Raw genomic sequence first — 16722 nt, forward strand, 5'->3', positions numbered from 1 at the left:
CTTCAGGTCACACACCTGGCCGGTACCGGTACCGGTACTGAATTTCAGTTTCCTGAGTTCCAGCCCAGTGCTCTTTCGCTTAAGTCACAGGGTTTCATTTGAGGTAGATCGCTTGAACAAAACATCATAAGAAGCAAATTATTCAAAATGGGACTTTCCAGAACTAGCCTAGAATTCAACAGCTGCCTCCTTGTGCTCGAGCGACTCACACCCCAGTTTCACTATAGATCTGAAATCTAACTCTGCTGTGATGTCAGAGGCTAGGGCTATCTTTTAAGCATGAGTCAAGTCTGGAGATAAGTTTCCCTCTGCTCTGTGATGTCTTAAAATTCTCCCATGCCTCCTTCCCCTGCCAGGATGTCCTACTCAATACCTTAGAGTAGGGGTGTCGAACTCAATCAGAGAAGGGGCCAAAATCTAAAATCCAGCCTAAATCGCGGGCCGAATGGTTTACTGAACAGTCATAAACTGTCATTGTGATGGAAATGCAGCGGAGTGCAGTGATGACAGCGCGGTGCGGGCCACATTGCAAGGCCTGGCGGGACGGATTTGGCCCGCGGGTCTTGTGTTTGACACATGTGCCTTAGAGAAAGACTTTTCAAGGGAAGGGGACTTCTCCCTGGAAGAGAAGACACCATCACCACCTCCTTTTTGGCTCAGTTATTTCCCTGAGGGTAAACAATGGGCTCGAAGCATATTTTCTTCTTCAATTCTCTCTAGTTTTAGGAACTGGGGACAAGAACAGATGAAATGTAGCACAGAAATAGGAGGACATTATCCAGAGGAAACTGTGTTAATGGAGCAGCAGCTATAAACATCATTCCAAGGTGTATGTACCTTTAAGACAAGGTACCTGTGGTACTTTCATTTACATGATAGTACCAAGGGCTGGTGCCAAGTATATAGGCTTTGGGGCCAATGAAACCAAGCTTCAAATCTTAGCTCTGTGTCTTACTAGCTGAGTGTCTTTGTACTAGTTGCCCTCATTGAGGCATGGTTTCGTTAGTTTTAAAAAGTGTGATAATAATATTGACTTCACAAAGGTTTGTTGATAATGAAAAAAATCTCATTGTTTCTAATAGCAAATCTGGTACTTAATAGGGGTTTTATATTATTGTTAACACTTCTCTCCCATGGCTTGTAGTTGAAACAAATGCTTTCAGGGGTGGGCAACATGTATAAGGCTTGCAAAAGCATTTGGTCTGGTCTGACCCTGCCAAAGCATTAGGGGTGAGTAATTAAATGTTTGACCAAATATAGCAGGCTAATTTGTAAGTCCATAATTTTGTACAGCCTACGAATGGTGGTATAAATATCCAAATGGCCCTTGGCAGAAAAAAGGTCCCTCACCTCTGATTTATAATGAGCTCTTCGGAAACAAAGACATCGCTTTGGGGTCAGTGTAGTGTTAAAATGGACTTATCAAACTCCTTCTATCATATATACTTACAATGCAGGAAAAATATCAAAATTGAGTCCACCCTTCCCCTGAATGACAGAATTCCATGTTAAACTTTCTACATCTGTCTAGACAAGTGTTTTTCCAGCCGGAGAATGCAGAATGAACCGCTCCCAAGGGAAAACCCTTTCCGCTTCCTGCCAAATCTCTAATGGGTTAAATGGGTCTGGAGGCAAACATCTCTCCTATGAGTTCCACCCACTATAACCTGCATCTGCTCTGGGCTCTGGCAGCTCAGAGTGATCAAGAGGGAATGTTTCCCCAACACTGTTTCCTGCTAAAGGCTGGAGTGAATTCCCTCTACAGACACTTGAGGAGGAAATAGAATAGAAGTGCATTCCAGGGCTGCAGAAAAAGAGGAGACAGAGATAAGTGTTTCTATAACTCAAGGTAAACAAGTTACTCAAGACCTGAAGGAAAGTTGAGATTTGGGGGAAAAGACAATGGTGAGAAGCTAATTCCTTAAATTCCAGAAAGAATCAACAGTAGGTTCAGTTAAGTAATTCACTGAGGGTAGTAGTTCTTTATCAAAAGATAAATGAGGGTAAGGAAGAAATTGCACCTTGAAGGCAGGATCACAGATCTAAGATATTCCAGGCTGGAGGCAGTTAGAGGAGCCAGGTGCCTTGGGGTTAGATTGCCCAGGGATTTTTTCTGAGATGCAGGAATAGAGGGGACAGCAGAAGCTTAGAACTGTGGGAAATACAAGGCTATGAGCAGGATGTGGAGAGTTGCCTGGTGTAAATGTGCCCTCCAAAGGGGCTGAAGGCCTCATCTCTGAATAAATGTTTTCTCAGTGAAAGAAACAAAGGACTCAGGGGATGGGAGGTGGGGAGTGGAGATGAGGTTTAAAATTTCAAGCTTGAGAAAGAAGGACTCTCAAGGATGACCCGGTGAATCTGGGTAGACATTCAAATTCCCATTTGATGGAAATAAGCAACATACATAAAGAGGATTCCCACTTCACTCTTACCCCTCTCTGCAAGATTTTTCTGGCCAAAAGTTAATCTATTTTTGAGATATTTCTCTCAATTGAGTTTAAAATATCCAATTATGGTTTCCAACATGGGGCACAAATTGACCAGCCTTCTTTGAAAGCTGAAGCACTTGCCTCTCATGGCTACTCTGTAGAGACAATGGTGAGAAGAATGGTGATGTAGCCCAGCTGGCATGGCTCAGTGGTTGAACCAGTTTCGGGCTTAATCCCCAGAAGGGGGCATGCAGGAGGTAGCAGATCAATGATTATCATCTTTGATGTTTCTTTCTCTCTCTCCCTCTCCCTTCCTCTCTGGAGTCAATAAAAAATATATTAAAAACAAAACAAAACAAGAATGGTGATGCATTTGTGATGTCACCAAGTTGTCTAGCAGACATGCCGCCAATTCCTGGGTACTGTTAGGCTGCTCACAATGCCAACTTGGTGTCCTTCTGGTCTTTCAAAAATACTATATGGTTTTCAAAATAATTTTGTGAGCCAGAAGGAACGATTATTTTAGCATGTTTTGAAGTAAAGTCTCACTTACTAAGAAGGAATATAGAGATTTTTATTTTCCTAAATCTTCTATATTTTATTTGTATTAGAACTGAGCATTAATTGTGGTCTGATTCCCAAGACAGGTTTTTTTGTTTGTTGGTTGGTTTTATGTGTTGATTAGTTTTATGTGCTGCTGTGATAGATGTGGTTAATGTTTACCATCAGTGTACTTTAGGTAACAGAGATTACCTTTAGTGTTGATGGGCATCCTCCAATCAGTTGAAGGTCTTAAGAGCAAAAACATGAGTTTTCTCAGAAAAAAACAAAACAAAACAGATTCTGCTTCATGACTCTAGTCTCCCAGTCTGCTCTATAGGTTTCAAATTTGTTGGCCCTCACAACCATGTGAGCTAAACCCTTCAAGTAAATCATATATACATATATATGTATAGTCACCCACTGGTTATGATCCTTATCTTCAAGTAGCTTTTGCTCTAGAATCTTGTTTCCAGATGATGTAATCTCAATACCAGACCTTGTATTTTATTCACATTAGTACTTCCTTTTCCCATTGGCTCAGGGACAGGCTTATAATAAAAAATTGTAGCTTAAGGAATACACACACACACACACAAAAACACACCCCTGAACAAATGAATAAATAAGGTAGAAAGAACTAATACTCATGGCATAAAGAACATGATGCTGTTTCATGAACAGTCTTGTAATGTAAATTGAGTGGGAAATTATTATAACAGTCAGGACTAATTGTAGGAGGCTCTTCATAGGTAAGTTTTTGAGTAATGTGAAAAGGACTGTAAGTAAGGTGGTTTGGAAGTTTGAGGGGCATGGAGAGAGAGGCCCATCAGAGGTGGATGAAGAGAGATGAACTGGTTAAACTGGAGATGAAGAAACAGTAAAAAATAAGGTCAGTGAAAACAGAGCTCTATTGTGTTAACAAAAAAGCGTGGAAGAACCCTATTTTCCCCTGGGATAAAAACTTAACGAGCCAGCATGCACATGTGTGCACACACATGGCCTAGAACTGGCACGCTGAGAGAGCTAAAGGGCTCACTGTCAGAGCGGGCACTCTGCATGGAGATATGAAGGAGCTGTTGCCTCTGACTGCCTGTCTTCCCAGCTGTACAAAGACATGAAAAGCTTCTCCCAGTACCTCACTTCAGGTGAGTGTTTACTTCACAGAACTGATCCTCTCTTAGCATGAGCCTCTACCGGCAATGCTGGAATGGAAAGGAAGTCACAGCTGGTTCTTTTGGTGGGACTGTCCTTCCAAAGCCAGTGCATGGAGAACTCCAGAGATGTAGCCTTTTCCTCCTAGAGAGATAGTCATATAGCTTGAGAGACTGAAACAGCTATTTCATAAGCCCAATTTTCTTTCTGTGCAGATGGTGATCCAGATCGGCATTACAGATTTTGAAACAAATTGTTGTTTCAAGTTCCCCAAAGCTGAGCAGCAGGGCAGCTGCGAAGTAATTCCACTTTTGTCTCCAGAAGCAAAGTCCTCCTTATCAGAATCTACCCCTGACACACGGAAGTCCATTTTCCCACAAATAGGACAGTAATATTTCTCTCCTTTTTACGTGCAATTCGTTGCACTACCACTACCTCTCTTTTGCTATTCATTTTTCTTCAAAATATAATTTGTATGCCAGGCACCGGGCATATAATCTAATGGTGGAAACAGGCAGTTACAATACATAAAAAACAAACGATTCAGGTTTATTTAGTGGTTTATGTGTGGTGGCTATTGTTCTAAACATGTTACATACATTAACTAATTTAGCTTTCATACAATTCTATGCCAAAGGTTCTATTATTACCCCATTGTCCATATGAGGAAATCAAGGCCCAGAGATTTTACTTGTGTACAATCCAGAGAGAGGAATAGAGCCAGCACTACACTCAGACAGTCTGGCTCCAGAGCTTGACTCCTTCACCATGAAGGTGGACAGACGGAAGGGGTGGATGCTGAGGGTCATGATGGAAAAAGCACAGGCGCTGGGGAGCACAGGGAGGTGCCAGTAACCTAGATTTGTGGCTCCTGGAATAGTGCTGTATTTAAAATTAAAATCAGATCATATCAATTTCCTCAAAATCTTTTAATGCCCCTTCTCCCCCCAAATTTAGACTAAAAGCTATGTGTTCTACTATGGCCTAAAAATGCTCTACTCAATCTGGCTTCTTAACTCCTATGGCTTTGCCCCTCACCATCACTCTTACCAATGCAGGTCTCTGGTTGCAATACATTCTAAATGAGAGTCTGTCACTGTCTCTACCTACCCAACCCCTACTCAGTGTTTAGGTCTCAAGTTCAAGGTCATTTACCAAAATCTTCCTTGACCACTAAGCTACATTAATCTCAATAATAATTAATTATAAGAATAATTGGAGTAAACATTAAATAATACTAGATGGTAGGCAGGGATATATATATATATACACACACACACACAGAACAAAAGCCTAAGCAACTGTTACAACTGGTCGACCAAACAACCAAACACTATGATGTGCACTGACCACAAGGGGGCAGATGCTCAACGCAGGACCTCCCCCCTGATGGTCAGTGCAGTCCAACCTCACGTGGACCCCACCCATGCATGAATTTGTGTACCTCTAGTTTTAAAAATTACAACAATCCTAATGGTAAATATCAATATTAGTCCCATTTTTTACAGGTGAAAAGGTGAGGCAATATTGTATTTTTCTTCATTACCATGATCAAAGGTGAAGTCATGTAGGTATTCATTTAATATTTCCTGGGTTGTAAGCTCCTCAAGGCCAAGGTCTGAATTCATTCTCTTCATCATTGTGTCCCTAGTGTCTAACAGAGTGGCTCATACATAGTTGGCACTTAATAAGTGTTTATCAAATAAATAAATCAGGCTTTAATGGACATGGATGAGACATTTTTCTCAAGACTTGTACATTTCCTTACTAATTACAATAAAATGGATAGCTGAAAGAGGAATGGAAGCAAATTCTCTATTATCTAGTAATTATTTAGGCTTTAGAATACTCAGTGCCCTTGTTTGTGCTCATGTTGTGAAATGCTCACCACCTCCTTTTCCGTCAGTTATAACAGCTGAGGTTTGTAAGAGAGTGGAGGCAGGGGCAGTGTGGTCTAGACTAGAGGAAAGAGCATGAGTTTTCAAGAAATACAGATCTAGGCTTCAGCTCTGACGTTATCACTTACTAACTGTGCGGTCTTGAGTAAGCCCCATACATTCCCTGAGCCTCCTTTTCTAACTCTGCAAAACAGGGACGATAATAGCTGCAAAACAGAATAGTTGAGAGTATGAAGTGAGAGAATGTATCCAGAGGGCCTAGCAGAGTGCTAGGAATTGAACTGCTGTTTCCTTTCCCCTCCTGCAATCAGGGGCAGGCATGTAGGGCTCTGGAAAGCACCAGTTTACTAGACCAGCAGTACTAACCAGACTAGACCCTGGAAATGTGAAGCCCAAAGTACAACTGAGGGGTCAGGGGCAAAGACTGCATGATCTGACAAGCTCCGCAGTCCGGAGAATCATCGAGGCCCCAGCTCAATCCATGCACACAGCCAAAGAGGGAGCTGGAAAAGTACACAAAACTCAGAGGGGTTACTTTTTTTGGTCATTGTCAACAAACTGGGAGTAAGTCAAGACAATAAACTAAGAAAAAGATCCGGTGAGTTCTGTTGCCTGTTCTCTAGTCCAAGGGACAGTCCCTGCATTGTTTCTCTTCTCTACGGTGGAAGGCTGTTCCCTGAAATGCCCCTGGCTTCCGAGAACAGCACTGGAGGCAACTCCATAAAATCCTGGCCGGGGTTGACCAGAAGCAAGTGAGCAGTATTCACCCTGCCCCCCAGGATCATGCGGTCATGGGGACGCAGGAGGCAGAAAAGGGAACTTAGATGGTCCTCTTCCTTCCTCTTTCATCTCCCAACGTCCATATCCATTCTTCTTTAGGTCAACCCTCATCTTTCCATCTCTTTCAATGACAATAAAGAGGACGTAAGTAGATAGGTGGGGGTGAGCGTGGCTTCTCTTCCCAGAAGTAATTGAGAGAAGGCATCAGAGTGTTTCCCCAGAGTCAGAGACCTCCCCCAGGCTGAGTCTGCAGAGAATAGATTTTCCTTCTCTCTAAAGAGAAGCTCTGTGCCAGCTCCTGCTGTTCCTTTCTGCTGAGCTCCCTGGGCTGAAAAACCTATGGCTGTGCAGGGGTGTGCCAAGCCCCGTATATTGTATTAAAGTCCAACTGCAATGAATGGCAAAGCTGTAATTATTATATCTTATAAAGTGAAGTCCTCTCAGGCTTTTGCAAAAGAAAATTCTCAGTTAAGCAAGATCTAGTTTGTCAGAATCCAAATGGGGCATTCTGATTTGCACTCTTACCCTTGGTATCAGCTCCATCCTCCCTCCAGCTCCCTTAGATTTCCCTGTATGTCCTGGAGATTGCTGTCTTCAGCTCCAAGTCTATTTCTGTATAAGCAGATTTTTATGGTTTCACGAAAAAAGAATTTTAAAAGTGAAAGAAAGATTGCCTTCTAGTTTGTATAACTATGAAAGGTAAATATCAATAGATCAGAACCTTTTAGACAGATCTCTCTGGGCTTTGTTTCACTTCCCTGATGATACTAGTAGGCCTGGGCTCTAAGATATCACACATTGACCACCTGCTATGTGTTGGGTGCTATGGGATGCATGTTGTATAACACAATTAATACCAATACTAACATTTACTTTTTCTAAGTGCCAGGAGCTATTCTAGGTGCTTTACTATATGGTCATATAGTTAATCCTTACAATCAACATAGGAGCTATGTACAGTTTCTATCCCAGTTTTTGAGATGATGTAGCTGGGACATGGAGAGGTTAAGAAATTTGTCCTAAAGTCACATAGTGGTAGAGCTGGTATTTGAAAGAGGGAGTCTGGTTCCAGGGTCTTCACTTTTAAACATTGTAAACATAGCTTTTCTCATTTAGTTCCTTACAGCAGTCTTAGGAGATAGAATACTAAAATGCCCACTTTTCAGATAAGAAAAATGAGTCTCAGAGAAGTAACTTGTCTAAGGATTGACTCAGGATTCCCAGCCCAATCCAATTCAACTCAATGCTAATTGAGTACCTACTTTGTGCCAGGCACAATGATAGACACTAACAGCATCAGATAGTGTGATAAGCTAGTCAGATTTACTCCCTTATTGTACCCCCCTCCTCATTTCTTTTAACACTGTCACTTCTTCCTGAAGGTAATCTTACCTAATAATGAACAAACATGTAAATTGACCGTACCTCTACTATGCCCACAGCAAATCAGGAGTGAGTATGCAAATTAACCCAACAAAGATTCTGGGTTAATTTGCATACACAAGCACAGAGTGGCCAGACAGGATGCCTGCTATTAGAGGAAAGGCGGGGGACAGAGGGAACTACAGGAGTGGTAGTGCTCCAGCAAGGAGCGAAGATTTGCAGGTTCTTGGGAGGCAGGGAGCAAAGCCAGGGGAAGGAAGGCCTATTCTTGCATAAATCTTTATGCAGTGGGCTTCTAGTATATAAATAAAAGGCTAATATGCAAAATATCCCCTTGGGAGTTTGACCACTCAATTTTATGTGTGCTGGCCACCAGGGAAAGTGTGGAACATGGCGGGCGACCAGCAGCAGTGGTGGGGGTGGGTGGGTGGGGTGGGTGCTGAGGGAGCGAGGGAAGGAGGAGGTGGTGGGGAGGGGGAACCACTTGGTGGTAGTGCATGGGTGGTGAAGGAAGGAGGAGGTGGGGAACCTGATCAGCCCTGATCGCCGGCCAGGCCTAGGGACCCTACCCTTGCATGAATTTTATGTACCGAATCTCTGGTAGATAATAAAGATTTCATTTCAAGTGAAGAAAAGTCATATATAGTCAAGATTAGCCAGGGATGTCAGTATCGTGCATGTGCCAAAGCACTAGAACTTATTTAGACAAGCCTTAAAAAGAGTCTAACATAAGCCTCCATTCCTTTCCAATCACTTATGTTTCAGACATAGGCATGTGTTCATTTTTATTCGTTCATTTAATAAACACTTATTGGGTATTGACTGTGTTCCACGTCATATGTATAAGTTGGAAACAGATTTTAAAAAGAGGGTTAATATAGAACTTTAAAAAGAGGGTTACTCTTACTATAGAAAGAAATAAAATTTAACAACTAAATACAGCCTAATGTGACAAGTGCAATAATTAAGATAAGAATTAAGATAATAATAGAGAATAATTTTGGATGCATTGCAGGGAACACACCTGAAGATGACAAAAACGCTGAGTCTTAAGATATATATATCACTTTCCAGATGAAAATTGTTAAAGGAACTAGTATTTTCTAAGCAGATACTATATGTCAGGCCCTAGTTTGACATTATATATTTAGTTAAATCCTGACTCCAGAATCCAAGAATCAGTGAATATAAAGAACTTGTTCACAGTGACAGTGTAAAAAAAAAAAACAAAAAACCCTGAGCTGACTATCTGAACGGCATTTTGGGGAAAGAGCAGCCCAGGCAGAAGGAACAGCATGCACAACAGCAGGACAGCAAGACGAGCCTGGCTCGTCGGAGGGACAAGATGTTCAGGGCACCTCAGCCATCAGCTGTGCGTGGGGACAGGGATCAAATGTGAGATGAGGACAAAGAAGGAATTAGGAGCAAGATTCTGGAGGACTATGCATATCTGATAGGAAGAAAGGATTTTATCCTGAAGGCAAATGATAGCCAACTAAGACACGAAATAAATCATCACTACAAGAACTGGCTGTGGGAAGTAAAGAGAGAGATAAAAAAACAAGAAAACAAGGGGGGGGGCGGGTGGTGATGAAGCCATTAGCCAAAGCCAGGAATATGGGATAAGGAGCAGTGGCCTCCAGATGAACCAAAAGGGGTTCTCAAAGGGGCCAGGTACCTGGAGTGTTTATATCTACTGACTGATAAGGAAGTGCAGAAGTCCAGGGAGTAAAGAAATAGGGGTTGGAAATAGAGGTGCCTGCTAAAGCCCGTGTGGCGGATTCTGGCATCCAGAGTTGGAGAAAGCTGTCTATTCAAGGTGGCTTCCTAGCTCTGAGCCTGGGAGGCAGAGGAATCCAGGTGTGCGGAGGATTTCCGGCTCCAACTCCTGGGGCTGCCCAGGTAAATAGAGCTGTCAGGAACATCCAGAAAGAGGCAGCTGCTTCCCCAAGGCTCCCCCTGACACGCCTGGGAGCTGCATGACCAGGCTTGAGGTTGGCACAGCACGGGTTTGTGGGAGGACACAGGCACGTGGGCAGCCTCCTGCCTGAGCTCTGCAGATGAGGCAGCGGAGAGAAGTGGATCTTTCTTCCCAGCCTCCTCCTCCACCCTTTGCTTCAGAGCCCTGGTGCCGCAGCACAGTGCAGGCTCGCATAAAGGTTGATTCATAGACGAGGGGCTGTAGCTATAAGCCACACAGAGGCGACAGAACGGACAAAACTGCGTGTTTGTGGGGTATGTGTGTGCGTGCGTGCGTGTGTGTGTTTGGAAGAAACTGTTTATTCAAGGAACTATATATCAGACACGCCTTCCTGGCAGACAATAGTGATTTGCCTAGACAATTTATGCCACCAAGTAAACACTGAGATGGGTTGTGTAGAGCTAAAGGTTAAGGAGCATTTTTAAAAGTTGGGGTGTCACCCTTCTGGACATAAAACATTGAGGAAACTATATCTGGGCATCTACCCGAGCTTACTGTAGCCAAAGAGAAAGAAAGGCCGGAACTAAAATGCAAAAGAAAGAAAGAAACTGTTTGGAGATAGGTCAGCTACAGTATAAACTTTCCCCTTTCTCTGGCTTACTGCTTTAGCAAAACCTGATGGTTGTCTTTGTAAGGAAAAAAAAAAAAAGAAAGAAAGAAAAAAAAACAGGGGAAAAAAAAACCCGTGTCTGTATCTAGGTCCCTGGCAGTGATTTGCCTCTGGGAGAGCCAGCAATCTATTTAATGACTCCATTGACGTCAATAGCATAACTGAAATACTTACTAACATGCATGATTCCAACTTTCAGGGGAAGGGGGGTGGACGGGTTCTCAGCAGTACACAAAACCTGAAGTAGAGTCCACACGGAATGAACTCCACTCATTAGGTAGCAAGGGAGAGACTAGCTGCTGCGGGTCTCAGTGGTTTTGTTTAATACGAAGACACATTCATACTAAATTTAGAAATTAATTTTTGAACTGGCGAAATAGCCATTAATGAGCAGGGTTTTATTTTTGGCAATGTTTGTTCGAGGGTAACATTTTAACTATTTGCATTTTAGTTGACTTGTCAATGTTTTTGCAACTACCCATGCTTAATTTTAGACATATACGCAATAATTGCAAATCAATATAAATAGCTCACTTGTTGATGCTTTAGGGTAAACATTCACAAGAAGGTTATTTTAGACAAAAGCAATTCTTACAAAACAACCATTTGGGGATTATTCTCAGAATGACTGGGGCTCTTCGTGTGCATATATGCCTTATTGTTTATTATGCACACAAGCTGCCTAAACACTCAAGGTGGGTAATTAAAGCAATTATGCAAATAATTCAGGCCACAGGACATTCAGAACATGGAAGAAAAAAATAAGCTAATATTTCTAGATTTTTCTCTCTCTCTTTCATTCCTTTTTGCAATCCCCTCCAATCCCTTCTCTTCTCCTTATCATGAGTGGCCACAGCCTTTGGTAACAGGATTGATTTTGTTTGTATTTGTCCATAAATTTTGCAATCCCGCCTAACAGTTCTTGCTTAATGCACCAACGAGGCAAATGTCCTGCTCGTGCCGGATTCATTTCCAGGCATCTGACACAGCTCAGCTCTCAGGCCAGGGCCGCGGTCCTCAGAGGGCCCTTCCCTTGTGCACACACAGCTCATCTCTCATCCGCGGCTCCGGCAGCTCTGAGAACTGAATCGATGTCACAGCTTTCTGAATTTCTCAGAATCCCAGATCACTCACTGAGCCCCCTTGTCCACTCCTCTAACAGATCCTGCATCTGGCACTCTCCTATGAACTTGGGAGGAATATTCACAAGCAAAGTGAAGAATGGAAAGAACTCGTACCGAGAAATGGGCTTCCTAGGAGAAAGCCTCTTCTGTTTTCTCAACCAGTAAAGAGTCCTTTCCTCCCCAGAATGGCCTGGACACTTGATAGAAGGAATGGATTCCCATGAGCACTAAAAAAAAAAAATTACTAGGTCTGTTTTTCACGTAAACCAACCTATCTTATCCTCTTTGTCTATACACAGGCTTTTCCTGAAAGGCATTTAATTGACTGGAGTTGAAAACCACCATCAACCACAGCTTAGGCTACACAGCCTGGTAGAGACTTTGGGTTTACAGGAGTTTGATCTGAAGCCTTCAGGGAAAGTTTCTAGTCATCTCTGTGACATGGTTTGCAGTGACCATGGACTTACTGTTCTTCGTAGCAGCTGATCTGTTACATGGGTAGTGCTCTTGCTCCATATATTCATTGGTAAATTTTGAAATAAGAAAATGAGTATAGAACATCCCTCTTTACACATCAATTTGGCTGCCGTGAGGTTGAATATATGACACATATTGCAAATCAAGTCACATTTATGTGAATCAGAAGAGTTGCCCATTAAAAGGAATGCTTCTCTAATCCTATGTCATGCAAAAAAAAAATAAAATAAAAATCATTCTGTTGAGGCAATGAATGAATACTTGATAATTTACCGTTTTGGTAAATTCTCACTTTCATGACATACCTATAATCACGACTGAAATGCGAAAGCAAGGGGGAGACAGGATGGCTGCATGAAGTGGAGCAACTATCACACACACACACACACACACACACTCACACTCACTCACACTCACACACACACACACACACACACACTCACACACACACACTCACACACACACTCACACACACACTCACACACACACATACTCACACTGATTTCTTCAATTTTTTTTTTTTCTGTTGAAAGTAGTTTGGGAGCCTGAAATATTGAGAATCAATTCAATTATCCACTCTGAGTGTGAATAGATGACAGAACCCAGTTCCTGTGCCTTTTGGAATGTTCTTTCTTCTGTTCTATTTTTCCCCCTTTTCCCTCTAACCATCATGTAGAGTAGGGGTGTCGAACTTAATCAGAGAAGGGGCCAAAATCTAAAATCCAGCCTAAATCGAGGGCCGAATGGTTTACTGAACAGTCATAAACTGTCATTGTGATGGAAACGCAGCGGAGTGCAGTGATGACAGCGCGGTGCGAGCCACATTGCAAGGCCTGGTGGGACGGATTTGGCCCGCGGGCCTTGACACATGTGATGTAGAGAAAACCTGGAATTCATACTTGTGAAAAGGCAAAATATGATAAAAATTGAGATGCTCATTAAAACGTCACAGCCAGCAGCTTCTGCACCTTTCTCCTTAACTTGAGCATGTAGGATTTCCACTTTGTTCTACTTTCTGGGTTTTGAATTCTTTCTTACTTTCCTCTGGCTTCCCTACACAAAGTGCAAAATGCCAATTTTTTTAGACTTAACTATTTTTGCTTAAAACCTGTATGACCACACTTACGTATTTAACAGTTACAAAGTGTGTTTGAATCTCTTTTAATTTAAATGACGTTAAATAGTAAACACACACAATTGAATGTTTTTCATAGAAAGATATTGACTCATATTGTTTTAACTTACAGCATTTTTCTTAAGATAAAGTACCCAAACATTATGAAGTTCTCCTGATCAAGTCAACATATACTTATTGACTTGTATATGTGAAAATGGTAACGCATATTGAATGATACAGAAATGAATAAGGGATAGCCACTGCCTTCCAAAAGCTCCAATGGCTGAGACATATAAACCATGAACTACAGAATATCTTAGAATGGAATTGTTGCCAAAGAACACAAAGGGAGCGAGTACAGTGATTTTCTAAAAAATAAAAATTAAAAAAAAAAGAAAAAAGAAAAAATAGGATGTCTTAGCAAAGGAGGGACATTTGTATTGGACCACGAGAGCTAAAAAGAATAATTTTGGTTAAACAGTTAAAAAGAAAAGTACTGCACACTGAGAAATTTGCTTTAATTTCCCCCAAGAATTATCCTAGTAAATGATCAATTTGTAAGAGCAAATGTACCAATTTAACCATAGTTTCTGACAATTAGTTTTTAAAATGAATTGTACTGCCTTCATTTAGATGTATTTAAAAATACCTTTTAAAGAGAATTGCCTTTTCTCTTTTTCTCCCTCTCTGTCTCTGTCCCTTTATACAAGAATACAGTTACCTCGGGCTTTCCTAAGTGGATTTTTGTTTAAACTGTGTAAATTATTGTGTTTCTTGTATCTTTTATCTTGGATCTCAATTCAAATACATGAGAATTCAGTGCTGATAAATCAACACTTGATCTGACTATCATGAAAAATCACCTTTTAAAGCAGCACTCAACATTTCAGGGCTGTTTGCTCCAAGCCACTTATTTTTCATTCCCCTTCAAAGTTTCTATTTAAACACACCTCTTTGTCATATGCTGATAAATATTAAAATAACAGGAAAAATCTGCCTGACTCATTTAAGCTGATAATAAGAACAAAACACAGGATGTGTGTGTCCTCCTTCCTTTTCTGACCGCATTTAAGCGTTAAGATTTTGAAATCTATAATCATGTAATAATTGGGTATCACTATAGTCTCTTCCCAATGAAAAGCTAGGATTTTTGAAGTTTGCCACAAAGATAGACAAAAACAAATTGCCTAAGTGGTATTGTCATTTCTTTGCTCCATTGTTTTAGGAGAACCCAGCAAAAGACTCTAGTCGCCAAACTGCAGTTACTGTGCCAGTAATCACAAAATGATCTTTCCAACAGCATCTCTGGTTAATGAGCTACTTTATAGGATAATAAATATCACATTTCTCCTAATGTTTGTCAGTGTTTATCACAAAAGGAAGAAAACACAGTTTAAATGTTCAAACTGACTCAAAGTCAGGGTGCCCCTCCATCAATTGGCTAACAGAAATGTGAGCAAAGGAGTCTGTCTCACTGGTCCACAGGAATGATGAAATGATAGTTTCAAAACCACCCCCTTTGATCTCCAAGTATGTAACACCAGTATTATGTTAAAACACTCTATCTAGCTTCTTTTTATAAACTTCTAAAGAGACAGTCCATCCGCACCCCAGGTTTTTTAAATTCGTGGATACAGTACTAGTTCTTCTCTCTACTTCATGTCATGGCGCTCTAAAGGTAAACTCTACCTAATCTCTTCCTTTTTCACTTTTATTCTTGTTCTGGATCTTTTTTTCTCATAAAAATATCTTGAAAGCATATACCATAACTATGCTAGAAGCCAGCATACCAACAGAACCTATTGCCTTTGTTCCCTTCTTTTAAAAGTTGGGCGCTCGTGTTATTTCCATTCTCCTTGTGGCCATAAAACCAGCAAGAGAACTCAACATACCAGGAGGGAAGAGCCTGCGTAAGAAGCGAAGGGAACAGCGCTGCTGGAACACAAAGGTGAACGAGGCAGCGGGGTCTTAGGTGATCTCACTATGAGCTCATCTCACCTCCTTCTCCAGTGGTTTTACTCAAGACCACTGCTATGCCCCTGGGGTCAGGTCAAGGGGCAAAACTGCATTTTGCACTTAAAAAATGTCACCTAACTGGTCATGTCTTACGTCAGAAAGAATTTCAGTTCAGTACATCTCCACGTGTTCCTTCAAGATGGCCCTTCCTCTCCACACACAGCTCTCAACTCTACATGAAACTCGTTGGCGCAGCATTGAAAAATGAGAGGTTAGGTTTCTTTAAAACAATACCTTTGAGAAAGAACACTGGATGACCTCCAAAAGAAATGATTTGTGTCCTAGAAAGAATTTTTGGTTTCACACCTGGAAGGAATGCATATTCAAAGGGGATCTATGGCTGATGCTAAGAGGAAACCACTAGCATAGATTCTAGAGCCCAACATGAGGCACCTGAGGGCCTGTGAGGTCAGCTCTCCTGGAGTTCACTGGGGTCAGCAAGCTGAGGTCAAGTTGCACTATCAATACTGCCCTTCTTCTGGGAAGCAGTGTCACCACTCTTCTACCACATTCTGGAAGTCTGGGCATACATACGATGGGGAAACCATTTAATTCTGCTTTTCACTCAGTTTCACCTGGAATGAAGTCAAGCTCCAGTATGCTTTTCAAAAAAGTCAGTAAGAGCCTTACTTTTGGGGGCCATGGTAGGCAAACAAATGCTATTATTTCTCAAAAAGGTTTCTGCATGAGAGGCACACTTACTGCTGTGAAACACAGAGACAGGCCATTGCATGGCTTACCTTGCAGGTTGACTCTGGAGACAGGAGGCTGGCTAGCAGCTGGGGACCTCCTGTGGAGACAGAGAGAAAAGAAGACCTGAGTCTTTGTCTGAATATCCTCTCCCAGCCTCCCCATGATCTCTGGGGAGTTTTCCAGGTCACAATGAGCTATCAAGTGACATAATGCTTTCTCCGGAAGGCAGGCTCCTGTAACATGCGTAAATGACTGCAATTCTCTCACATCCAGATGGCCTGGAATTTCCCTCTGCGCAGCCTCCTGGATGGGCAACACTCCAGGAAGGAAGTCCTTTACGCCAGGTCCCTCACCGGCTCCTCTGTTTCAGGTTTCCCTGTTTCAGGAGGCCCTTAGAAGAGGATATCCTTGCTCAGTAATAGTACCAAATGTTAAGAGTGAATCCCAGCCCCTTCGGGGCTGTGGTGTAGAGAGTTATAGCCAGAGGAGCACATAGAGATCAATCAGTCCAGGCTTCTA

The 16722-nt window shown here is 41.9% G+C and overlaps 1 protein-coding gene across 2 annotated transcripts in view; it reads right to left on the reverse strand.

Annotated features, from left to right (window-relative positions):
• The window catches only part of PDE4B (phosphodiesterase 4B), a 424211-nt gene that overhangs the window by 91610 nt on the left and 315879 nt on the right, over positions 1 to 16722 (reverse strand). For both annotated transcript variants that reach the window (XM_036444266.2, XM_036444267.2), the window contains one exon: positions 16251 to 16300. In XM_036444266.2, the coding sequence (XP_036300159.1) occupies positions 16251 to 16300 (50 nt within the window). The remainder of the gene's footprint in view (positions 1 to 16250; positions 16301 to 16722) is intronic.

The sequence above is a fragment of the Pipistrellus kuhlii genome, unplaced genomic scaffold, assembly GCF_014108245.1.
Source record: "Pipistrellus kuhlii isolate mPipKuh1 unplaced genomic scaffold, mPipKuh1.p scaffold_m20_p_2, whole genome shotgun sequence".
NCBI lineage: Eukaryota > Metazoa > Chordata > Mammalia > Chiroptera > Vespertilionidae > Pipistrellus > Pipistrellus kuhlii.